The 24,042-nt window shown below is 41.1% G+C and overlaps 1 protein-coding gene across 1 annotated transcript in view; it reads right to left on the bottom strand.

Annotated features, from left to right (window-relative positions):
• HECW1 (HECT, C2 and WW domain containing E3 ubiquitin protein ligase 1) overlaps positions 1-24,042 on the bottom strand; it is a 252,853-nt gene that overhangs the window by 14,812 nt on the left and 213,999 nt on the right. Inside the window, exons 22-23 of the mRNA XM_007981511.3 lie at positions 7,108-7,206; positions 6,359-6,488 (exon numbers count right to left, since the gene is read on the bottom strand). Of these exons, the coding sequence (XP_007979702.2) occupies positions 6,359-6,488; positions 7,108-7,206 (229 nt within the window). The remainder of the gene's footprint in view (positions 1-6,358; positions 6,489-7,107; positions 7,207-24,042) is intronic.

A 24,042-nucleotide genomic window follows, 5' to 3' on the forward strand; every position in this document is an offset into this window, starting at 1 on the left:
ATGGGTCCACTTGTACATGAATTTTTTTCAATAAATATATTGGAAATTTTTTTGGAGACTTACAACAATTTGAAAAAACTCGCAGATGGCCTGCATACCTAGAAAATTAATAGAAACTTTTCTAAAATGAAAAAAAGAGTTAGAAATGTCATGAGTCCATAAAATATATGTAGATAGTAGTCTATTTTTATCATTTACTAACACAAAATGTACACAAATCTATTATTAAAAAGTTAAAATTTATGAAAACGTACACACACAAACACTTAGAGCCTGTACATGGTGCCACTGGCAGTTGAGAGAAAAGCAAACTAACATAAAAATGCAGCATTAAATCACAACTGCATAAAATTAACTGTAGTACATACTGTACTACTGTAATAATTTTGTAGCCACCTCCTGTTGTTTTTGCGATGAGCTCAAGTGTTGCTGATGAACAGCCTCTCTCCAGTAAACTGTGTATCACAGTAAAAAGTGATCTCTCTTGTTTACTGCATATTTTCCACTGTGTTTAAGTGCAATACCGTGAACTTTGAATAATATCATGGGACCCACACGAAGGGCCACTAATGATGCTGGAAGTAATCCCAAGAAGCAGAGAAAAATCATGATATTACAAGGGAAATTTGAATTGCTTGATAGGCACCACAGATTGAGGTCTGCAGATATGGTTTCCCATCTTTTCAAAACAAATGAATCCAGCATAGGGACCATTGTAAAAAAAGAAAAGGAAATTCATGAAGCCATCACTGCAGCTATGTCAGCAGGTGTGAAAACCTGGCACTTTTTGTGGAATACCTTTTTATATCATATTGAAAATACAGCTTTTTTTCCTCTCTGAGACAGAGTCTCGCTCTGTTGCCCGGCTGGAATGCAGTGGTGCAATCCCAGCTCGCTGCAATCTCTGCCTCCTGGGTTCAAGCAATTCTCCTGCCTCAGCCTCCGAGTAGCTGAGATTACAGGCACGTGTCACCATGCCCAGCTAATTTTTGTATTTTTAGTAGAGATGGGGTTTCACTATGTTGGCCAGGATGGTATCGATCTCTTGACCTTATGATCCACCTGCCTTGGCCTCCCAAAGTGCTGGGATTACAGGCATGAGCCACTGTGCTCAGCCAAAATCACAGCTTTTATGTGAGTGCAGTATTGCTAGAACAATGGCATACCTATAGACTCTAATATGATTCCAGAAAAAGCAAAGTCATTATATGATAACTCAAAGCAAAAGGAAGGTGAAGGATCTAAAGTTGGAAAATTTAATGCCAGCAAAGGATGGTTTGATAATTTTAGAAACAGGTTTGGCTGAAAAAAATGTCAAGATAAGAAGAGAAGCAGCTCGTGCTGACCAAGAGGCAGCAGACAAATTCCCAGACACCATTAAGAAAATCACTGGGGAGAAAAGATACCTGCCTGTACAGGTTTTTAATGCAGGTGAAAGTGCCCTGTTCTGGAAAAAAAGCACCACAAAGGACCTTTATTAGTAAGGAAGACAAGTAAGAACCAGGATTTAGGGCAGGAAGTGATAGGCTAACTCTACTGTTTTGTGCAAACACATTTGGATTTGTGATCAGGATTGCCCTTATCCTTTAAAGCTTTAACCCCCGAGCCTTGAAGAGAAAAGATAACACCAGCTGACAACAAGAAGGCCTGGATAATGAGAACGTCTCTTCTGGATTGGTTCTGTCAGTGCTTTGTTCCCGAAGTTAGGAAGTACCTTGCCAATAAGGGACTGCCTTTTAAAGTTTTTTTGATATTGGACAGTGCCCTTGGCCACCCAGAACCCCCTGAGTTCAACACCAAGGCATCAAAGTGGTCTACTTGCCCCCCAAAACAACATCTCTAATTCAGCCTTTAGATCAAGAGTCATAGGACCTTTAAGTCTCATTACACAGGGCACTCTATGGAAAGGATGTCAACATTATGGATGACTTCAATAGAGAGAACATTGTGAAATTCTGGAAAAGTTATACCACTGAAGATGTTATAGAAAAAGCCATGAAAGCCATCAAGCCCCAAACAATAAATTTCTGCTGGAGAAAACTGTGTCCACATGTTATACATAACCTCCCAGGATTTATGACAGAGCCAATCAAGGAAATCATGAAAGAGATTGTAGATATAGCCAAAAAAAAAAAAAAAAAAAAAAAGTTGAGGGTAAAGGGTTTCAAGATATGGATCTTGGAGAAATTCAAGAGCTGATAGACACCATGCCAGAGGAACTAAAAGATGATGACTTGACAGGGATGAGTGCTTCTGAACCAGTGCCAGGTGACGAGGAAGAAGATCTAGAAGAAGCAGTGCCAGAAAACAAATCGATGTTAGACAATCTGGCAGAAGGGTTCTGATTGTTTAAGACTGCTTTTGACTTCTTTTATGATAATTAACCTTTCTAGATATGGGCACTGAAACTAAAGCAAAGGATTGGTAGAAGAAGGATTGGTACTATATAGACACATTTTTAGAGAAACGAAAATGCAAAAACGACAGAAATTACAACGTATTTTCATAAAGTTACACCCAGTGTGCCTGCCTCTCCTGCCCCCTCTTTCACCTCTTCCACCCCTGAGACAATAAGACCAAACCCTCATTTCCTGCTCCTCTTCAGCCTATTCAAAGTGAAGACAACCTTTATGATGATCCACTTCCATTCAATGAATAGACAATATATTTTCTCTTCCTTATCATGTTCTTAATAACATTCTCTTTTCTCTGGCATCCCTTATTGTAAGAAGACAGTTTATAATACCTATAACCTATAAAATATTTGTTAATTGACCATTTTTGTTACTAATAAGACTTCTAGTCAACAGTAGGCTACAAGTATTTAAGTTTTTGGAGAATCAAAAGTTATACATGAATTTTCAACTCTCCAGGAGTCAGCGCCCTAACCCTTGCATTTTGAAGGGTCAACTGTACATTATTCTAGATCTACAACACATCCTTACTTTTATCACTGGGAACATTTAAGCTTTTTTTCTAAGTTGTCGAGTTCCTACACTTTACACTAGAGGATTGTTGTTTTGTATCTTCAACTTTATTTTTTCCTCTAATTTTATGCATTCAGTTATTTGTAGTTGACTTTGTTTTCTTGAATATATAGTATATGACCATGGAATAAAATTCAAGTGGTATAGAAGGCCATAAAATGAAAAGTAAGTTTTTATCCCACTTAACCTCCCAGCCACGCATTCTCCCTTTCTGGAAACAGTCATCTCTACTTCCCTTCCAGGGAGATTCTATGCATATGCTGGGGAATGTATATATTTCAATTTAAAAAACTTTTAGAGATGGGGTCTTGCTATGTTGCCCAGGCTGGTCTTGAACTCCTGCCTTCAAGAGAGCCTCCCACCTCCACCTCCCACAGTGCTGGGATTACAGGCGTGAGTCACTGTGCCTGACCAAAATAAACTCTTTTTCCCTGTAAACAGTAGTGTGTTTTACAGACTGTTCTTCACTGTCTTTTTTTTCTTAAAAATATATCTTAGAAATTTTTCATGACAATTTAGACCTGTGTTTTTCTTTCTTAATTGTTGTTAGTGTACCTGTTTATTGCTCATGATTATATGTGAATTTAGGGGCTGAGGTGTCCTCTTGCTTTTTAATAACCCCACATGATTTCACTACTCCACTTAGTAAATGTGTCATTTATTTAACCAGTGCTCTACTGCTGGACATTTAGACTGTTACAGATATTTTTCAACTATCAACAAGGCTGTGATGAAGATCCTAATAAATTAGTAATTTCAATTAGGTGTTAATGTATCGGTAGGACAAATTTCTAGACATGTGTGCTGAGTCAAAGGCATGTGATTTAAAATATGAACTGATATCACCAAAGAGCCTTTCATAGAGTGAATCAAACTTCCACCTACAATGGACTGGAGGGTCTGTTTCTCTACACCATCCCAAAATACTGCTACATTTCTAATTCTTGATATTCTAATAAGGGAAAATGGTATCTCACTATAGCATTAATTTATTTTTAAAAATTGTAAATGAGATTATCTCCTTGTCTTTCCTTTTCTGGGAACTGTTTATATTCTTTGTGACTTTTCTATTAGGTTGTTGACTGATAATTTCATATTGATCTGTGGGATCTCTTCTGATATTGAAAGAAATAGTCTTTATGTTATGTATTAAACATTATGTCGCTTTCAGTTTGCCATGCAGAAATTTTAAAATAATATTTGACTATGTCAGATGACTTTTATGACTTTGAGAGTTTGTGCCATATCTGTATCAGCATTCTTTAGTGCAAGATTAAAGATAAAAATTATCTCTTTTTTCCTTTTTTTTAAATTTAAATTTTTACAGTCAGGTTTCTGATCTGGCTGGAATTTATTTAGTGTAATGAGTTAGGTTAGGAATCTAACTTAAAACTTTTACAGATGGCTACCCAGTTGTCTTAATACAATTTGTTAAGTAATTGTGTGTATTTTACAAATTTACCCTCTACAATTAGGCATATGTGAAAGATGGGCTAAAAGTAGTCATGCACAGAGAACAGTGTATTTTGCCTGTTCAATGAGTACATGGCAGGAAAGTTAAATGAGTAGCTTCTTTTTTTTTTTTTGAGATGGAGTTTTGCTTTTGTCGCCCAGGCTGGAGTGCAATGACATGATCTCGGCTCACTGTAACTGCTGCCTCCCAGGTTCAAAAGATTCTCGTGTCTCAGCCTCCCAAGTAGCTGGGATTACAGGTGTCCACCACCATGCCCAGCTAATTTTTGTATTTTTAGTAGAGATGGGGTTTCACCGTGTTGGCCAGGCTGTTCTCGAACTCCTAACCTCAGGTGATCTGCCCACTTCAGCCTCCCAAAGTGCTGGCATTACAGGCATGAGCCACCGTGCCCAGCCACGAGTAGCACATTCTTAAACATATTTAAATGTGCTCTCCAGAGTTGTAGAAAGAAATATTTTTTTTTCCTCAAGTATGTAACAGCATTCTTCAGAGGCATGTTTTTACAGAGGAAATACAACAAAATGTTGATGTTTCCAGGACCTATCCGAGATTCTTGACTGGGATGTGGGTGCTCGGTGGCCTGCAGCATTCATTCATTCTCATGCAGCAACCCAGTGCACTGTCCACAATGATGGGAGGCACCTCTGAAGCATCCTGACTTAACTATCACAGCAACTGTGTTACGAATTACCATATGTCACGGGCTTTAGGTCTAGAAAATGAAGTTCGCCAAATCTTGTTTGTTAAATCTACTCAGGCTATGGTTATTTTCCGTTAAAACGGTAGGCCATTTGATCAGAAGATTTGATATTATATAAATGCTAGTAGAAAACAAATGGGAAACTTTATCTTATTATTTAGTGTTGAGATATATGTATTTTGGAGGAGTGGCTATCTGGATGTGATAAAAAGAATCATTTCTGTAATGGCACATATAACAGAAATATCTGATATATGTATGGCGTACTTTACAAAAATGCTTTCTGATCCATTAACATATCCGATTTTCAAAAGACTCCATAAAGTAGATCCATGTCATAACAAGAAAAAGAAGAAAGAGGACACGGGCAGATTTATTAAAGGAAGTGGTTCCCAAGGAATTGGTTTGAATGAATGAGATCCCATATTTGCTAATTTAAAAACAAAATCCCATTACCGCATGATCTAGCAACCCCATTTCTGTGTATATATCCAAAAGAATTGATATATACAGCAGGGACTTGAACAGATATTTGTACACTCACGTTCATAGCAGCATGATTCACAATAGCCAAAAGGCGGAAAAAACCCAGGTGTTCATCAACAGACAAATGGAAGAATGGATAAACAAAATACAGCATATATGTATATATATTTGTTTATATATATATATATAACATACACATAATGAAATATTTTTCTGCTTTAAAAAGGAAGGAATATTTTATATATATAAAGGAAGAATACTATGTATATTTGTATATATATGTGTGTACACATATATATCTATATAATGAAATATTATTTAGCTTTAAAAAGGAAGGAAATTCGGACACATGCTATAACATGGATGAGCCTTGAGGACATTACAGTAAGTGAAATAAGTCAGCCACAAAAAGACACATATTGTATAATTCCACTTATATGAAGTATCTAGAGTAGTCAAATTCATAGAAACAGAAAATAGAATGGTAGTTGCCAGGAGCTGTGGGTAGGAGAAAGGGAAAGTTATTGTTTAATGAGTAGAGTTTCTGTTTTGCAAGATGAAAAAGTTCTGGAGATTGGATGCCCAACAATGTGGATACACTGAACCACTGAAGTCTACACTTAAAAGTGATTAAGATGATAAATTTCATGTTATGCGTATTTTCCATAGTAAAAAACAAAATCCCTTTTCCAAGCTCCATATCACACAAACCTGTCCAAAAACCTCTTCATTAACGGTGAAAGTGAGGTCTAGGATGTCTGTGATGTTGTTGTCCTTCATCCACTGCAAGCTCTGGTGGAATTCCTCATCCAAATATTCCAGGTCACTCAAATCACAGGGCCTGGGTGAATTCAGTGAGAAAGGCAAACAGAATTACTGAACAAATGGCTACCCAGACCTCACTTCAAAATATAGTTATATCATTCCTGGCTAAAACGTCCAGACTTATCCTAACAATTTGATACTTTTGAATACACTAATGAATCAGATCATTCAGTCATTTCAGTTCATTCAAATGATTTTCCTTTGAAAAGAAAATGTGAAATTGTTTACAATAACAAACACGAAATAATTATTGACTCATGGACTCTGCATGAAAGTTGGAGAAAACTATCATTTTAAAACAACTACATTATAAACTGATCAGTTCTACTTAACAGTTTAATGCAATGTTTGTAATATTATTATAATTTTTATATAAAATGATTCATCTCCATGATAAGACATTCTGATAATAGAATCTTCCTCTACAACAACAACAACAACAACATCCCCAAATGCCTTTTTATTGTGCTAAAGAATGTATATGATATCTAAGCACTCAGAACAGGAAGCCACCATAGCCCTAACAGGAATGGTTAGGGCAAAACAGGGACAAAAGGGTCAGTGGCACCAGAGAGGTCGGTGTCATTGCCCTGCAGACAGGGCTGGGGTGGAAGCGTGGTCTGCAAAGCACTTACAGTCTCAGGAGTGCCTTGTAGAAGGGCCTCGTGAAGAAAGCGTCAAGAAGGTACTGATGGATCAGAGCCAAGCCCAGGATGCGACCGCTAAACCTGAACCTGGAACACAGACAAGGCAGAGAAATGGATAAGTGGAAATTTACATTATTAAATATTTTAGTTTGCACTTTTATCTGATGTGTTTCTTTTGAGTATTCATCTCAAGTTGCTTAAGGAATCTTCTCATTGATGATGCAAGGAGGTGCCTGTTCTCCTCCTCCTTATGCTTTACCATGAAAAATGCCTGTGTGCTTGCTAGGTACTAAAGGAAGCCTCCTTTCCCCACCATGTAGCAGACTCGAGTCATTTTTTCAGAACCTTTTTCAGACCTGGGAGAATGAGGACCAAAGAAGAGGAAAGCACTGGGAAGGGGAATTCAGAAATCTTAGATACAACGCCCACACTGAACTGGAGGAGGACCTGGATCCAGTGACACAGACGGCTTTCTGGGTGTGCGTCCTTACCCATTCAAGCATTTTATCTACATTACCTAAGGCCCATGCTTGAGTATGGAGCCCATATGGCAGTTGTGCTTGCAGACAGTGGGGAAGAGTTACATAGAATCACAACATGGTAAGAGATAAGCTGAATGAGCATCACTCTTTAAAATTGCCAGCCACATAAAAGACAGAATGAGGTCACTGCTAGGAAGAACTGCCCATACAGATCTGGCCACCTCCAGATGTAAGTGCCTTTACTGATTTAAATTCTTGTCGGAGCATTGACTTCCTGAGCATTTTGCAAGTAACCTGCTTAGGAAAATGCTGAGGCTGCCTGGGCTTGATTCCACTGTTGCCTGCTCCTAAACCAGCTTCTTGCCTGCCTGGTCTAGCACCCTATGCTTTCCCCACCATGTGGGCCTTGCCTATCTCTGACACCTACTTTCATAACTGGAGTCTCCCTGGTGTCCACTCTAAGTAGGTTCTCACCTAATCAGGGATTTAGTTCTGAATTTTCTCTGATCCTCCCTGTCAGAATTTCCAACTAATCTATCTCCAATGCCTTTTATGTGGGTCTTTTTAGACTCACGGGGTTTCCTACTCTATAGCTGCTATAAAGATGGTAAAATGAATCGAGTATCTGATTCCATAGAATACATATATTTATAAAAACACTTCAAATTGGTATGTTTGAAGTAGATGATTCTTTTTCCATGAAATAACATGCTAGTGTTATTGACTCTGAAGAGACCAGAGGCAAACAAAACCTCAGTGAAAGTGCTATGGGGCACTATGGATAGGGGGCTTCTGGGACAATGGGTCGTTGGGCTTGGGTACCCCACCAGTGCTTCATTCCTGGATGCCCTTTCCTGACCACCCCAATAACTGACTGGTCCCCAAGACAGTAACCACATCCTGTGTATAAAAACAGTTATCTTCTACCCCAGTAGAAGATTGGCTCACCTACTCCAAATAGACTCTAGGGCATTGTAACCCATACTTCTAACATGATATTAGGGTTGTGGCCATCTAGGTAGAGACGACCGAGATGATCCAAACCAGGAAAAGACTAAAGGTCTGCACAGAAGTGATGGGCCCGTGGCTTCCCCACTTAGAGGTGGCCCCTGAGGGTCCAGTAAAGAGAGCTGGGAATCATAGCAGGGAGCAAATATATGCAGATATGGAATAAATGATAACATTAAATGAGATTACTATTTTCAGCTTAGTGCTAAAAAATTGAATATCTCAATGAATTAAAAATTTTCTAGCAAAATAAAAATTATTCAAATTTATTCAGGAAGATGTAGAAAACTTAGACCGATAACCACAGTGCCAAGTAGAAAATTTTGAGGAGAAAGGCCTATCTCCAAAATTGATACTGGGACTGGATATATATATATTTTTAAAGACATATTCTTTCAAAGACTCAAGGACAGAAAACCTTTCTGCTATTTCAACAGTTCCAGAAATCAGAAAAAGGTGGAAAACTTCTTAATTCATCATTATGAGCTACCATAACCACAAAGTGGAACCTGGAAAAGATAAAACAAGAAAGAAAACTAGAGAAATTTCACTTGTACATAAATCCTAGACAAACACAAGAGAATTGAACTTACTAGTTCATTTCCAGAACAATGCAAAATGATTAAGGATGTTTAATTAGACAACTAAGGATATTCAATATTAAGAATTCTATTACTAAAATCAAGTATAAGGTCAAAAGACAAAAATTATATGACTTTTTTTTGGGTTACAAACTGGACAGTTACTTGAAAATATCCATCACCAATTTCTGGAGAAAAAAAAAATCTTTGTAGTAAACCAGCAATAGAAGAATGCTTCCTTAACAAAATAAAGCACATCTATCTCAGCAATATATTTAACAGTAAAAATACCAAAGGATGCTTGTTACTACCACTCTTCATAATATTCTATCAGTTCTAGTCACTGCCGTTAATTATAAATGAAAAATTGAAAACAGATTAGAAGTAACTTTTATCAAATGCCTACTGGGCCAAGGCACGTTATTTACAATATCTCATTGACCCTTGCAACAATTCTATTTTATTGTTTTGGTCATCTCCATTTTGCAGATTAAGAAACTGAGGGCCAGTAATTAGCCCCAGGCAAGTGGTTCAGTGAGGAAACCAATCCACATCTGCCTGACACCAAACCAGGCCTTTTCCTTTGTGTCTATTTTGAGATGTGAGCAATGGAGAGGTTGCTCCTCTGGGTTCTGGGGCCAGGCTGCCTACTGTGTGATCTTGTGCAAGCGTTTAACCTGCCTCTTCTCAGTTTCCTCTTCTGGAAAACTTCACTATTTAAGTGTTACCTATTTTTGTTATTAGTATTTTATGTTGGCTACCAACATCTCTTGTGCTAATTAGACATATTTTGGTTCAGGTAACCTTCAACCATCTTAAGCCCTCTAAGGCCATGGCGGTGTCTCAAGGCATCCAGGATCAGGAATGCAGTTGGGCCTCAGCAACGCCAGGGACATGAGTGATATCGCTCTCCCTCATCCAGTTTCTCCCTTTGGCTTCTCTAAGCTCATTTCTCCTCTCTCACTGCTAACATCTCCTATGGTTTACATCCCAGAGTTCAAGCACAGGAGACACCAACTTGACTCCCTCTGACCTAGGTCTAAATTTTCAGCATGATTCTGACTGTTCTAACTCAGGTTGGATGCCCACTGGGATCAATCATGAGCAACCAGGGAGGAAATCTGAGTCTCGAGTACTTTGCAGCAAGGACCACTTTGCAGCAAGGATCACTCTCTACCAGGGGGTGGGATCACTGTTGTATGTCTCTCAACCAGGGAGTGTGGCAATGGGGTTTCCTAGCACAGGGGACTGCAGCGCAGACTGCCAACAGAGAATTGTGTATTTGCTTTGAATTGGGTAGACCATAAGGTGGAATTTCCAAAGTCAGAATTACACTGGTTTCAAGGACTGACATGGGCAACAAATAAGTCCTAGTTTATTTTTAAGTAACTGTGCAACAAAGCTATGATAACGTGGTTTGGCTTTACATAACCACAGACGGGATGGCTCTAAGCCAGTCCCATATGTACTGTAAAATATATTCCAGAGCCACGAACTATGATCTGGGACATGTTTGTATAAAGCAAAATACAGCAACTGTACAATTCAAATCTAAAACAATAGCAGATTGAAAAAAAAAAAAAACAAAACAATAGCTGATGAATTGCTGTGTGTGCAATTCCATAAATGAGAAAACACCTTCTAGTAATGGTGCACCTCCTTTATTTATCTTCTATATTTATCTCCCCTAAACTAAACAATTGCTTGTGGGGAAGTTGATTACATTTGCTGTTAACACAGGTTACAAAAGGGGAGGAAGTATGAGACAGAAAGAAAATACTTTTCCTTAGTCTCTGGACCTAAGATAGTGTGTCTAGGTATGAAGAAACTATCCCAATAATTTAAGCAAAATAAAGTGCTGAGGTTTCGAGCTAAGTTACTTGGCGTAAATAGAGTCCAGAGGATAAACTAAAATAACACCCTATAGAAGTAGCGGAGCCACTCCACCTGCCTGTGGGTGTGTCTGTTACTTAAATACCCGGCCCCAGGGCCCCGTTCGAGAGCCTGTGTGTGTGAGCTTGCAGGGCTTTGCTCACTCCTTTCTCTTCGTGGATCTCAGGAGTCTCGACCGATACTGCATGCCAGCCTAGCTCCTGGGGTGTAGCACTGCTCCCCGCTTTTTCTGTGCTGACATTCTGGAGGCCATGCTTGAACGCAGCTTCTGCCGCCTCAGCCTCTGCAACTCAGCACGTCACGACGCGCTGCCTGTGCTGGTGCCGCCGCTGCCCGACCAGGCTGCGGCTCCGCATCTGTGCTTTTTCCTGGCCTGTGCTCAGTTTTACTTTGCCAGGAGGGAGTGGCTCCTCCGTGTTGTCCTGCTTTCTTAGAGGGGCCTTGCAGAGGAGTTGCCTGGGCCCTAAGAGCTTACAGGGACTGCTTTTGAAGCTTGCTCACGTCCTTTAATCCCTAGGGCAACCAGGGCCTGGTGGGTGGAGGGAACAGCTACCACGTTCACCTCTACCCCTCAGGCCGTGTTGGGCACCCCGGCTCCCTAGGCCATTCTTCTGCTTCTCGTGGGGGCTATTGTATCTTAAGGGCCCCCAGGTTCCCTGCTCAAAATCTGCTTTCTGCCGTTTCCCACGTGTGTCTAAGTTCCAAGGATGGGTGCCCTTCAACTCCTCTTCACAAGAGAGACCTCAGCCCCCAGGTACCCAGCAGGTGCACATGCACACGGGGCTGCGGAGAGGAGGCAAGGCGGGTCAGCCCATGCAGCCTCCCAGCAGCGGGTGGTGGGTCCCAGCCTTTTCCCCATTCTAGCCACACCCAGATGGGTCAAGAAGGGAGGCTCCCCTGAGCAGTGAAGGGGCATGAGTCTCTCTCTCTGGCAATGTTTTGCTGTAATTTGAAACCTCCCAGGAGATTCTGACATGCCATCACCATAAAACATATTCCTGACTTTTAAGAAACACATAAAGCATATTTTTCTACTTATTTATCAATTAGAGATGTGTTTCCACCCATTTAGACCTGAGACCACAGAAAAATTAGCAATATAGCAAAATACCAAGAACCCACATTTAACAACAACAACAACAACAAAATCCTTTCTATTGAGGATCAATGAAGGCCAAGTCTCCTTTGTGTGGAAGGCATGCTCTATTTTCCTTCAGATGAAGAGCACAGACAGTTCATGGTTACATTCCTCAATCCAAACCACATCCCTGTGGTTTGTGGGAACATTCCTGGACTCTGATATAAATTATTTTCACATCCTTGGTTTTAGTATGTTGCAAGTTTTTGTTTTTGGTATCATCAACCCCTTCCCTCCTGCCAAAGAAAAATAACAGAATTGGGTATTTTTTAGTGTAAAGTAAAATACAAGTGATATATAAAATATTTTTAAAAAGTGAGTCAACTCTGTCACCCAAGGTGACATTTGTGACTGAGATGACTCTTCCCCTGATTACCAGTTGGTGAGAGCAGGGTCACACATACATAGATCCTCCGTGCCATCATGTTCCCACCATGGTACAGTACGGACACCCTCGATACATGCAAATAGTGGTTTTCATTATCCTTTAACACACTGCAAAACATTTCTTTTTAGGAATGCTCTATGCTTGGTTCAGCCCTTTCCCCTCTGATGGAAATATATATGTTTTTCATCTTTATCTATCTGCTCATAGATCCTGAGGGGAAGCCTGGATCCGGTGTGCCGTAGGATTGTGGAGTAACTTTGGGAATGAGCAGACGTCACTCTTGGTGCGTGCACATCAGCACCTCCCCATATGTCTGGGAGATGAACTTGACCTACGCTGAAGAAAGAGCCACTCTGACCTTTCAAAAATACGTGGAGGGCTCTTACAGCAGGAGATCTGAAGGGAGCTAATATTATTGGCAAGGATTTCTCATATTTCCATCTGGGTTTTGCATATTTTAGTGAGAGTTCAAAAGGTAATGGAGTTTCACACATTTCCAGCACATCTTCCCAAGTGGCTTAAAGGCCTCAAAATGACTCAACCCTCCCCTTGAGTGCATTACTGTTTGTTGACTTGACTCCTCTTCGGGCCATTTGCCAATAATCCAAGCAAGGCAATGTGCTGTGGAGGATGATATCACAAGGTCTGATGTTAGGCTGCCTTGGTTTGGATCTTCTGACCTGTGTGACTTTGGGACACCTGTTTAATATTAGTTAACTCACCTGCAAAATGGGAATCATAATGGCACCTACTGTATAGGACAGCTGCTAAGACGCTAAAAGTCCTCTGTACAAGGACTAGTGGTGGTCAGTCCACCTGGGAGTCTAATGAATTCCTATCCATAGACTGGCATGTCTAGTTTCTTACACCACACTCAGAACCCTAGACCTAAAAACTCATTCTGAATTGAAGGGTGAAAATGTGGATTGGGCTGACAGTGGCTAGCCTGAAACTTCCTGCTGCAAACTCCTGCTCTGCTTACAAACAGCATTTATGTATCATGGTGCCTGCCACAGGTAAGGTCTCAATCAAGATTTGTTGAATGGAATTAAATTGAAAATTATCATTTGGTTTTATCCCAGTGGAGCGCAACTATACAAACCCACAGAAAATGTCTGAAATGTCATATACCATTTGAACCCTGTTTGACTAGGTTAATTGCTCAAATTTCCAATATCTGCAGTAGGTCTCCACCCAGGAAGATGGACAGAAAGAGCAAACTGCAGAGAAGAGTTTAGGGGTTGAGTCAATGTATGGAAAGATGTGGCAAATATTTTACATCAAAGGACTGAAACAGCAGGTCTCCCTCTCCCTTTCTTCTCTCCCTCTTCAGTCTCTCCAATGAACCATTGTGGGGGGACATGTTTCAGCAGGAATTAGTATGGAATGAGTTCAGTGTATTTTTCAATAGATTATTTAAATGAAAGCAGTTTTTGTAATGGCAAAAAAAAAAATGCAGTTGGGAAGTCTGCAAGAGGAATCTCTTATTTACAGGCCACGATTTATGGAAGGGGAAGCGGGATAGCTCGCCAAGCCAAGAAAATAAAAGACCTAATAATACTCTGGAAGGACATTTTGGATAGTGAAAGAAAAGACTTTAAAAGGCTTCTAGTTAATCCTTTTATATGAAAGTGATATAAAAATTGAGTGAAACCCTCAGTGCAGCACCCAGGCAATATGCCAAGTCTGAAAAGGCTCTGTAGGGCATTTCTGGCAGTTTTATTTCCTGGCATTAAACTTGGGCTGCTAAGGATTGATTCAAGGGGCCTCCTGGTTTTGGTGACCTTCTTAGTCTCTTCTTCTTGACCTGTTGCCCCAACAGATCAGGCTACTCATCTCCCTCTGCTTAATTCTTGGCTTCTGCATCTTTTGATGCATCACAGCCCAGCATGAAAAATACTCCCTGATAAGCTTCAGACTTGGGAGACCCAAAGCTGGGCCTTCCTGCCTGGAGAGGTGATCACATGGTGCACTGGGCACTGTAAAGAGGCTGGGCATTTGGTGGTAATGTGCTTGGCTCTTGTGCCTTTGGTGAGGAGATGGGGGCTGAGGCAGATGCAGGAACACCTGGCAGGACACTGAGGTCTGCTAAAAACTCTGCACACAGCCGTTAGTCTATAAAGGCCTCTTCTAACCACTATGGCATCTTCTGGAGCACAAATGTCTGTTGAAACGAACACTGTACTGGCAAATTTTAGGGGTTCACACATTTTGTTGGGTCAGTGAATGAGGCCAGAGGGTTGCTATAACTGCATCTATGCCTGGATGCCCCCAGGACACCATTGTAATGTCCTGTTTCCCAAGCCATGACTCTGGGGACTGCATTCACCTATGCATTGCCTACCACCTGCAGGTTGACAACCAGCTGGTTTGAGTCAGCTGAGTTCTAGAAGATTCTGTCTGTAGCAGTCATGTTTTCTATCTCTGATACTCCCTGGATCTTTCCCAGACACTGTTTCCCTGGTAATGGACCAGGACCTGCATGGGTTAAGTTCCTTTAAGGAGTCTTTTGCAGTTCTCAAAAGAATAGAGTTGGTTCCTCAGCCTCGGCACTATTGATGTTTGCTTTCTGGTGTATTATAGGATATTTAACAGCATATCTGACCTCTACCTACTAGACGCCAGTAGTACCAGCCTCCCAAGCTGTGACAACCCAAAGTACCTCCTGACATTGCCAGAGTCCACTGGCGGTGGAGAGTGATGGTGCAAAATCAACCTCTCTTGAGAACCACTGGAATAGAGCATAGGGTGTGGGAAAATATATCTAAACATGTGATGACATACTGTTTTCTAACTTGCCTTTCTTGAAAACTTGAGGAAGGCTGCCTGGGCCCTCCAGGGCAATGCACGTCTTACTCCTATGGCTTTGTGCTCCACTCTGCACATCTGAGCAGCTTTTCATCATTCTCTGAATCTGTAAGTGTACTTCCTACCCCACCAAATATCATCTTAAACTCCCACCAAGAATTTGGGCTCCAGGTTTCTTTTGGGGAAGTGATGAGCGGGGAGAATAATTCCTTCTGAATGCTTCAGGGAGTGTCAACATTGTTGAGGGGATGATGCAGGATCTGAGTAAAGAGAAAGAGTGAGCTCCTGGAGAATGAGCATCACAAGCTGGGGGACAGCTTAGGGATCTAAGGTGGGAAGGTGTGTGGTTTGTTTGAGCAATGCAAAGAGGCCAGTGGAGGTGGACCCCAGAGTGAGAAGGGGGAAATGGCAGAACATGAGTTTGGAGAGGCACCCAGGGGATAGATCATGCCGGACTTGGCGGGCTATGGGAAGGACTTTAGATTTCATTCTAAGTTATGATGGGAATCCACTGGAAGTTTCATGTAGGGTCTTTGGAATGTACTGATGTGTTAAAATGATCACTCTGGATGCTGCATGGAGAGAGGTGAGTCTGGCAAGAGTGAAGGCTGAGGCCTGCAGGAGGCTTCTGCATCCAGATGGGAGGTGATGGTGGCTTATACTGGGGGTGGTAGTGGAGGTGATGAGGTGAGAGTCTGGATGTATTTTCACGATAGAGCCCAGGGGATTTACTGATGCATTTAAGGGGAGAGATGAGAAAAAGAAAGGCAACAGGAATAGTCCACGGCCTTGGGCCAGAGCAACTGGGTGCCATTTACTGAGATGGGAAACACCAGAACAGAGGGTTTGGAGGAGGAAATGGCGAGTTCTCTTTCAGACATATTACGTCTGTGCTGCCTATTTATATCTGAGTGGAGCTGTGAAGCAGGCAGTTTTACTGAGAAGTCAGTGCCTCTGGGCACAGGGCCGCGCTACAGATGTCACTGTGGGGCCGTCAGGATGCAGATGGCATTTGAAGCCAGGCATCTGGACAAGATCACGGAGGAAGTTTGTGCAGATGGAGAGGCGGACCCAGGGCTGAATGTTAATTGATGCAGCATTTGGGGATCTGGAAGATGAGAGGCAACCATAAAGTACATGAGAAGGAACAGGCGGTGAGGCTGGAGGAACAGGGATGTGGAGCACATGGTACAGGAAGGAGGCAGAGGCCAACTGTGTCAAGTGCCTCTGAGATCAGGAAGTAGGCGGTCTGAGAGTCACCAGATGGCTTTGACAACCTTCATGAGGGGTGCAGGGGAGGAAGCTGGCTGGAGAGAATGGGAGGAGAGGCAGTGGAGAAAGCCAGCACAGATAACTCTTTCTAGGAATGCGCCTCTAAAGGGGAGCAGTGGGGTGGTCAGTGGAGGAGGGTGTGACATCAATGGAGGTTTGGGTTTTTGTTTTTTCAGTGTGAGGGAAATTGCAGTGTGTTCATACATTTCCAATTTCAACAAACTTATCAAGTGCCTACTATGTGCCAGGTACATAGAAAGATCCTAAGGGACCCACTCATTTTGAGTTTACAAGTAGGAAGGGAGATAGACACAACAATGCAGCATCTCATCACCACAGAGCAAGTGGTGGAGAAGAGGAGTGCACAGGGTGCTGTGAAAACTCAGGGGAGGAAGCACAGCTTGGCTCTGGGGGCGTTAAATCTGGGCAGGCCTCCTGAAGGAGGTGACAAGTGAGGTAAGCCTAAGAATTAGCCTGGAAGAATGGATAGAAATTAGTCTGCTTTAAGAAGACAGGGAAAGGTGTTCCAAGAAAATAAAATCACATTGGAAAAGAATAAAGAAAGATAATGGGATGTGTTTAGAACAGCATGCAATTCATGATTACTAGAGCATACAAAATGAGGAAGGACAAGATGTGAGATAAGGTTGTGGAGAGAGATAGCAGGAGGTCCTGGAAGGTCTTATTTTCCATGCCAACAAGTTCACCCTTTAAATTGTAGATGATGGGAACCCATTGACTGGTTTAAACAGGGGAGTGATGCGCTTGTTTTGGCATTTTTAGAGAAATCACTTTGCACCCATATGAAGGATATAGATTTTAGGAGGGGACAGATTTGGAGGTTATTACAATGTGTCAAGGGGATCATGCTGAACATTTTGGAGGTAAATCAGCAGGACAGTGAGACACAGCAGAAGAGAAGGATGACAGGAAGAAGTGGCTTGGTGGGAGAGAGTAATTGTTAACTTGGAGGAGGATCAAAATGGAGATGTCTAGTAGATATTTTGATAATAAAGTTTGAAGCTTAACAGAAAGGTCAGAGCTGAAAATATAAATTTAGAATTCATATGTTAGTATGGAGAGAAGTTTATAAAGCAGTAAACTTTGATTACATTGCTATATTTTATATAAAATTATATCTGTCCATCCATCCATCCATCCATCCATCCATAAAAGAATATGGAAAAACTTAGGTCAGAAGAATAATGACATTTTTTTCTGTATGGAGATATTTTCTTGTGTATATTAAATTTTTTCATAATGAGTGTACCTTACTGATGTGATAAAACTATGTTTATTTACTTATATTAAAGATATAATAAAAACTAGGTGACAATGGCATGTCAGAATCTAAGGGGGTAGAGTTTCAAATAGCAGTGTGTATCTACTGCAGTAAAGTGTCCATTAAAGTAAAGTGTGGGCCGGGTGTGGTGGCTCATGCCTGTAATCCCATCGCTTTGGAAGGCTGAGGTGGGTGGATCACCTGAGGTCAGGAGTTCGAAACCAGCCTGGCCAATGTGGTGAAACCCCATCTCTACTAAAAAAAAAAAAAAAAAAAAAAAAAAAAATTAGCCAGGCATGGAGGCACAGGCCTGTAATCCCAGCTACTCGAGAGGCTGAGGCGGGAGAATCGCTTGAACTTGGGAGGCAGAGGTTGCAGTGAGCCGAGATTGCACCACTGCACTCCAGCATGGGTGACAGAGCGAAACTCTGTCTCAAAAAATAAATAAATAAAAACAAAAAAAGTAAAAAGTGGTAAGAGTTCACTGGCTCTGTTGATGAGATGGTCTCTGCTGCTCATGGAAAGGGCAGTGCTGGTGACGATTACTGAAATCAGACTTCAGTAGGTGAGGAAGTGAGTGACGGAGAGGAGAGGAGCAGAGCAGGGGGAGAGCATGACATGTAAAGATCCATGAGAAAGGGATGACTGCTGGAGAGGCGTGGAGATGGGGACTGGTGGGCCTCCAGCCTGAGTGGGTGGGTCCACCTTGAGTGGAGGAAAGGACTCCAGGGAGGGTGTTAAGGTTGGGTAGCATTTGTATTTGGGGTGAGAAATTGAAGGGGTCACCTCAGTGTTTCCATTTCAGTAGGGTCTGAAGTCACCTGACAGTGGAGGTGATTTTGGTTGGTGGAGGCTTTTGGGACAGTAAAATGGAAGATGCCCCCGTAACAGGACTGGTGAACTTTGCTCTGGCACTTTCTGAGGTCAGAGAGTATGATTTAGAATTGTACCCTTTCTTGGAATTACTTCATTTTCTCCAGGGCTAGAGCTGTAGAAAACTACCCTGGCATGGAATGGGGAAGAGTGAGTTACAATACTAATCCACAGTGGCATTTTGTCCGTCAGATGGGGTGCAAGCATGGAGCAGGGAGGGAATTGGGTGTGCAGGGAACAAAGGCGCTCAGGAGGCCTGGGATGAAGGAGGCCATGCCAGACTATGAGGAGACAGAGAATCCAAGGTGAGAACAAGCTTGGCAAGGAGTGGTGGTAGGGGGAGGAGGTGGGAATGCCGGCTGTAGAATGATTGACAGTGGGATTTTAGAGTTTTCAGTTTCTGACATGGCACAGTTCTGGGTGATAATGAGGTTGGGAGGGCCACTGTGGGAGCAGGTGGCTGGAGTGGAATGTAGGTCACTGCCACAGGGGTTAGGTAGGTTTGGTCTATTCTCTACACCCACATTTATTCAGATACCGTTTTGGGGAATGTATAAAGAATCCCCTCCTCAATGTCCCATAAAAATTGTTTAAATATTGCAGATGCAAGGCATTATTTATATTTGGCTTTCATAGCTTCCCTCTGTGTGGAAACGGTTTTACAAATTAGCTGAGAAAACTTGAAGTTTTCTTCATGTGCCATGAAAGAGACTCTGCCAACACAAGATAATGACAGGATATTATCTTCAGATTGCTAATTAGTAAGTGAAATGAATGTCTAGCCCTGGTGCCGCCAAGTCCCCTCCTTTAATATCTGCCCTGCAGGGGGGCAGAGGAGTGAGACCAGAGCTGCTTCCCCTCAACATGGTAGGCCAAGTGTGTGGTGTACCTCCCTTTTAGAGAAAGCACTTCTAAAAGTACCTTATGCAGACTCTTAACATACCCTCTGACTATAGAGAGATGGCAAATAACATACTTAGTATTGCTCTTCAATTCAACGAAAAACTAGTTGTGGTAAAATTGATCATTTGAAAGTGTGGATATTTTTTGACCCAGCATTCTGGTTAGCTTGTGTTAATACTGAATGTATCAATTGCATTTTCACAGATTATAAGGATGAAGTTAGGTTAATGTGGAAAGGAGTTGAGGAACAAAGATCTAGGAAAGTACACCTTCCCGTTAATATAGAGAACATTACCCCACCTTTGATTTCCTTCTGTGTCTAGATGTGTGCAGGTATGTTATCTGGCCCTCAAAGATGCTTTCATTGACCTCTAAGGCATGATTCCTCCTTAGCCTCCAAGTATTCTTTACTGGGAGAGTTCAAATATTTTGTTTTGCAGTATCATGGATGCTCATGACTGAGGTTATGTCTACAAGTAGCAAAAACGATGCGCATTTAATTATCCAGGCAAGCAGCCTTTCATGGTCAAATGACTGAACAATTCATTGGATGAAATTAATCAAATTAGTTAATCAATGGACCAAAATAGCTCAGCTCTCAGTTTAGCTATTAACGTTAGCTAATAGCTCAGTTTTTAGTTATTTAAGTTTCTAGCTATTTACCATTGCCTGAGCCTCAGTAATTAGTTCTCCAGGTTGACTTTTTTGTAAATTTGCTTTATGAGCTCAGGCAAACAGTTGAAATCTTTTTCACCGGTTTGCCTGTTTACCTTGGGAGAATACTACTGATTTCTTCTCAGAGGCCTTTGGGAGCTGTTGGAAAGATTGGTGAATTTTCTATGAAAATCTTGTGTATTCTTCAGAAACAGACACTCCAAAGGTTCAGAGTGAAATATAATACTGCATTATTAAACTTGGAGGTTTCCGTGATGGGAGGTATCTGAATAGGTGGAATATTGGGCCTCACAAGATATGCCCATGTCCTAAGCCCTAGTACCTGTGACTGTAATGTTATTTGGAAAAAGAGTCTTTGAAGATATAATTAAGTAAAAGATCTCAAGATAAGATGATCTTGGATTATCCAGGGGGTCCTAATCCATCGACAAGCGTTCTTATAAGAGATAGACAGGAAAGGACACAGGAACCGATGAGAAGGCCACGCAAGACAGAGGCAGAGACTAGAGTGATACAGCCACGAGCCAAGGAGCCCTTGAAACCCCAGAAGCCGAAAGAGGCACAAAAGGGTCTCCCCTGGAGCCTTCGGAGGGAGTGTGGCCTTGCTGACACCTTGATTTTGGCCTTCTGGCTTCCAGAACTGAGAATGGCCAGTTTGTGGTAATTTGCTACAGCAGCCTTAGGAAAGTGGGGAGCGCCCACTCACAGCATAGCCCTCCTCCTTGCTTGTCCAGAACACTTTTCACTCAGCATAGGATCTCGTAATTTTTAAGTTATTCCACTAAAGTAATATATTTAATTTCATTCAAGAAGAGAATTTATCTAGTTTTAGAATGAGATACAGGAGATACAGTGTCTAGTTCCAAGCCCAGTATTATATAGAAAATTTGATCATAAAAAGCTGCTTGCCTGGATAACTAAAGTGCTCTGAAACCTGCTATATCCTCATCTATCTTTTTTTTTTTTTTTTTTTTTTGGAGACAGGGTCTCACTCTATTGCCCAGGCTGAATGCAATGATGCGATCTCGGCTCACTGCAGCTTTGACTTCCTGGGCTCAAGTGATCCCCTCGCCTTAGTCTCCCGAGTAGCTGGGACCACAGGTGCACACTACCACGCCTGGCTAATTTATTTTTTGTAGAGACAGGTCTTGCTGTATTGCCTAGGCTGGTCTCGAACTTGTGGACACAAGCCATCTTCTTACCTTGGCCTCCCAAAGTGTTGGGATTACAGGTGTGAGCCACTGCACCTGGCCCTGCTATATCTTTATCTAACTGGATAATCCAGGAAGGTAAGGTTTAGAAGTCTTAATTATTTGAGCTGCACAGACCAGAAAATACAGGAATGGCAATGCCATTGTGTTCCAGGCAGAACCCAGAGTACCTTATTGACCCTTTAAATGTTATTATCTCTCTCTTACCTGTGATGCATTAGTCAATGCACAATATTTCCATATATCTGCGTCAGGTTAAAAAAAAAATCAAGTTGGGCTAAACCAAACAATGTTTAGAATTTCCATTCATTCATTCACTCATTCGATCTTTCCACAAATCATAAGTTATCTATCATCTGCAAGGCACCGTGCTAACTGCTGGAATACTTAGTGAACATAATAGACAAGGCCCTCATGCTCCCATGGAGTGTACAATCTAGTGACATTATGCTTCAGGAAGATGTTAGAATTATTTAAATATGACCTAAGTCTAAACTGATGTAGCATTCTGTAATTGTCACACGATTGGCGAAATAATAATGGCTCTGACAACATCAAGTTGCCATGCCACACAAGATCTATGTACTGATACAATCAGGATACCAGAAATACCTGAAGCTATTTAAGTAATTGGTTCTGAATTAATTGCATAGATAGGGGGAAAATATGGAATGCATAAGCCAAACAATATACTAAATCAGCATAACATTGAGGTTTATGACTATGTTCTATGATGCTTTATTGTTTTGAAGATTTACCTACTAATGACATTTTTCTTTAGCTAATAGAATTAATTGATATTCTTTAAAATTAGACTATAAAGAGAAAGTCCATAGAAGTCTGGATAGTAGGGACAGCCAGTGTAGCCTCTGTTTGCTATTTATCATCTGAAAGTAGGGAGCCTCCCCTTTCCACCACTAAAGGTCCCAAGGCTGATCTGTTCTCAGCCTAGGCTGGAGGATCCATCTCCTGGATTACATCACACACTTTCCTAGAGGTCTACAGTGATTCCCATTTATCGTTCACAATGATATTCCTGATCATTAGTTGTATATATCTCCACCAACCATCCCCCTTCTCAGATCCTGAGATCACTGGGCTATCTTGGTTCTGTTCTCAATTTGATTAGGATTGTACTTCTGTCCCTGGTCCACCTCTGCCAATGTCATTTTCAGCACTTTTTTCAGCTGTGTTACTCTTAACTGAGAATAACCCATGCTAGGTGGTTTACATTGGCCTCACCCCTCCTGTCATTCCAGTTTCTGTTGCTGTCAAACTCTTTATACTCCACCCCGCTGAATGCATCCCTCCTCTCATGAAACTGGGCTGAACAGAAAGACGTCTTTATACTTACATATAATTTGCTTTTTAAACCTCTCCCAACAGACAAAAAGACTTTTGAATGCAATATATTGATTCTGTTAATTCTATTTGGCATTTAAACATCCAGGAAATGAACTGATTTCATGGAAAGTACATTTTCAGTAATTTAAATAATAGTTCCAATTTTGTTAATTTTCATACTCAGAGTCAAGCCTAAAAATTTCTCAGCCATGATGCTGACCACATATTCCGACTGATTCTTGGGCTTGATATTGTTACTAGAGCGCTTTACTTTCCTTTGTCCTCGAAGCAAATTTCTAACGTAGGCAGCATTGATGTTCATTTGTGTAATCAAGCCATAATACATTCATAAAAAAGAGTTTTGAATCAACAAATAAAGCCTAATTTTTAAGCTCTATTTTATAATAGGATGCTGAAATAAGATAATGTAAAGAGTCTGCTCAAGTTAATCAACTCTGATTCTTGTGAAAACCTCCTCAGTTTAAATCCTGATATACCAGGGAAATTTGGAGACTTGTAAATAGCATTTCATGCCCCTGTACAGCACACATGAGCTCCTTCCACCTCCCACTAATGCTTGCTTACATAATTTTCCAGTAACTTCTTTTCCAAATATTACAAGCACACAGGAGAGCTAGAGGTGAAACAATACCCCCAAACCCGGATCTCCACAGTCTCCAGTAGGAACTTGTGAAAAAAAAATTCTTTCAATTTTAGCTCTGCATGGGCATGTCAAAGCCTCTCCACTCCTCTCTTCCCATCTACAAATAAGGGATAATAATGTTAATATTTGCCTACTTACCTCACAGGAGAATGAAAAGAAAGAGTAATTTAATGTTAATAGGTTCTTTGAAGATGAAAAGTATTTCATAATTGCTAAGTTCTATTACATTTTTTAAAACCTATCTCAAAGATACCCCTCTTTCCTTATCCTCCTAACTTTGTTTAATTAAAAATAATTATCCTTTCTCAACCTCATTATTTAAGTGCATAAGACCTTCATGATGTTCCCACACAATGTATGTTTCCATACTTTACTCAGTGTTACTGCCTTCAGGTTCGGGC

Source organism: Chlorocebus sabaeus, chromosome 21, assembly GCF_047675955.1.
Source record: "Chlorocebus sabaeus isolate Y175 chromosome 21, mChlSab1.0.hap1, whole genome shotgun sequence".
NCBI classification, from domain to species: Eukaryota; Metazoa; Chordata; class Mammalia; order Primates; family Cercopithecidae; genus Chlorocebus; species Chlorocebus sabaeus.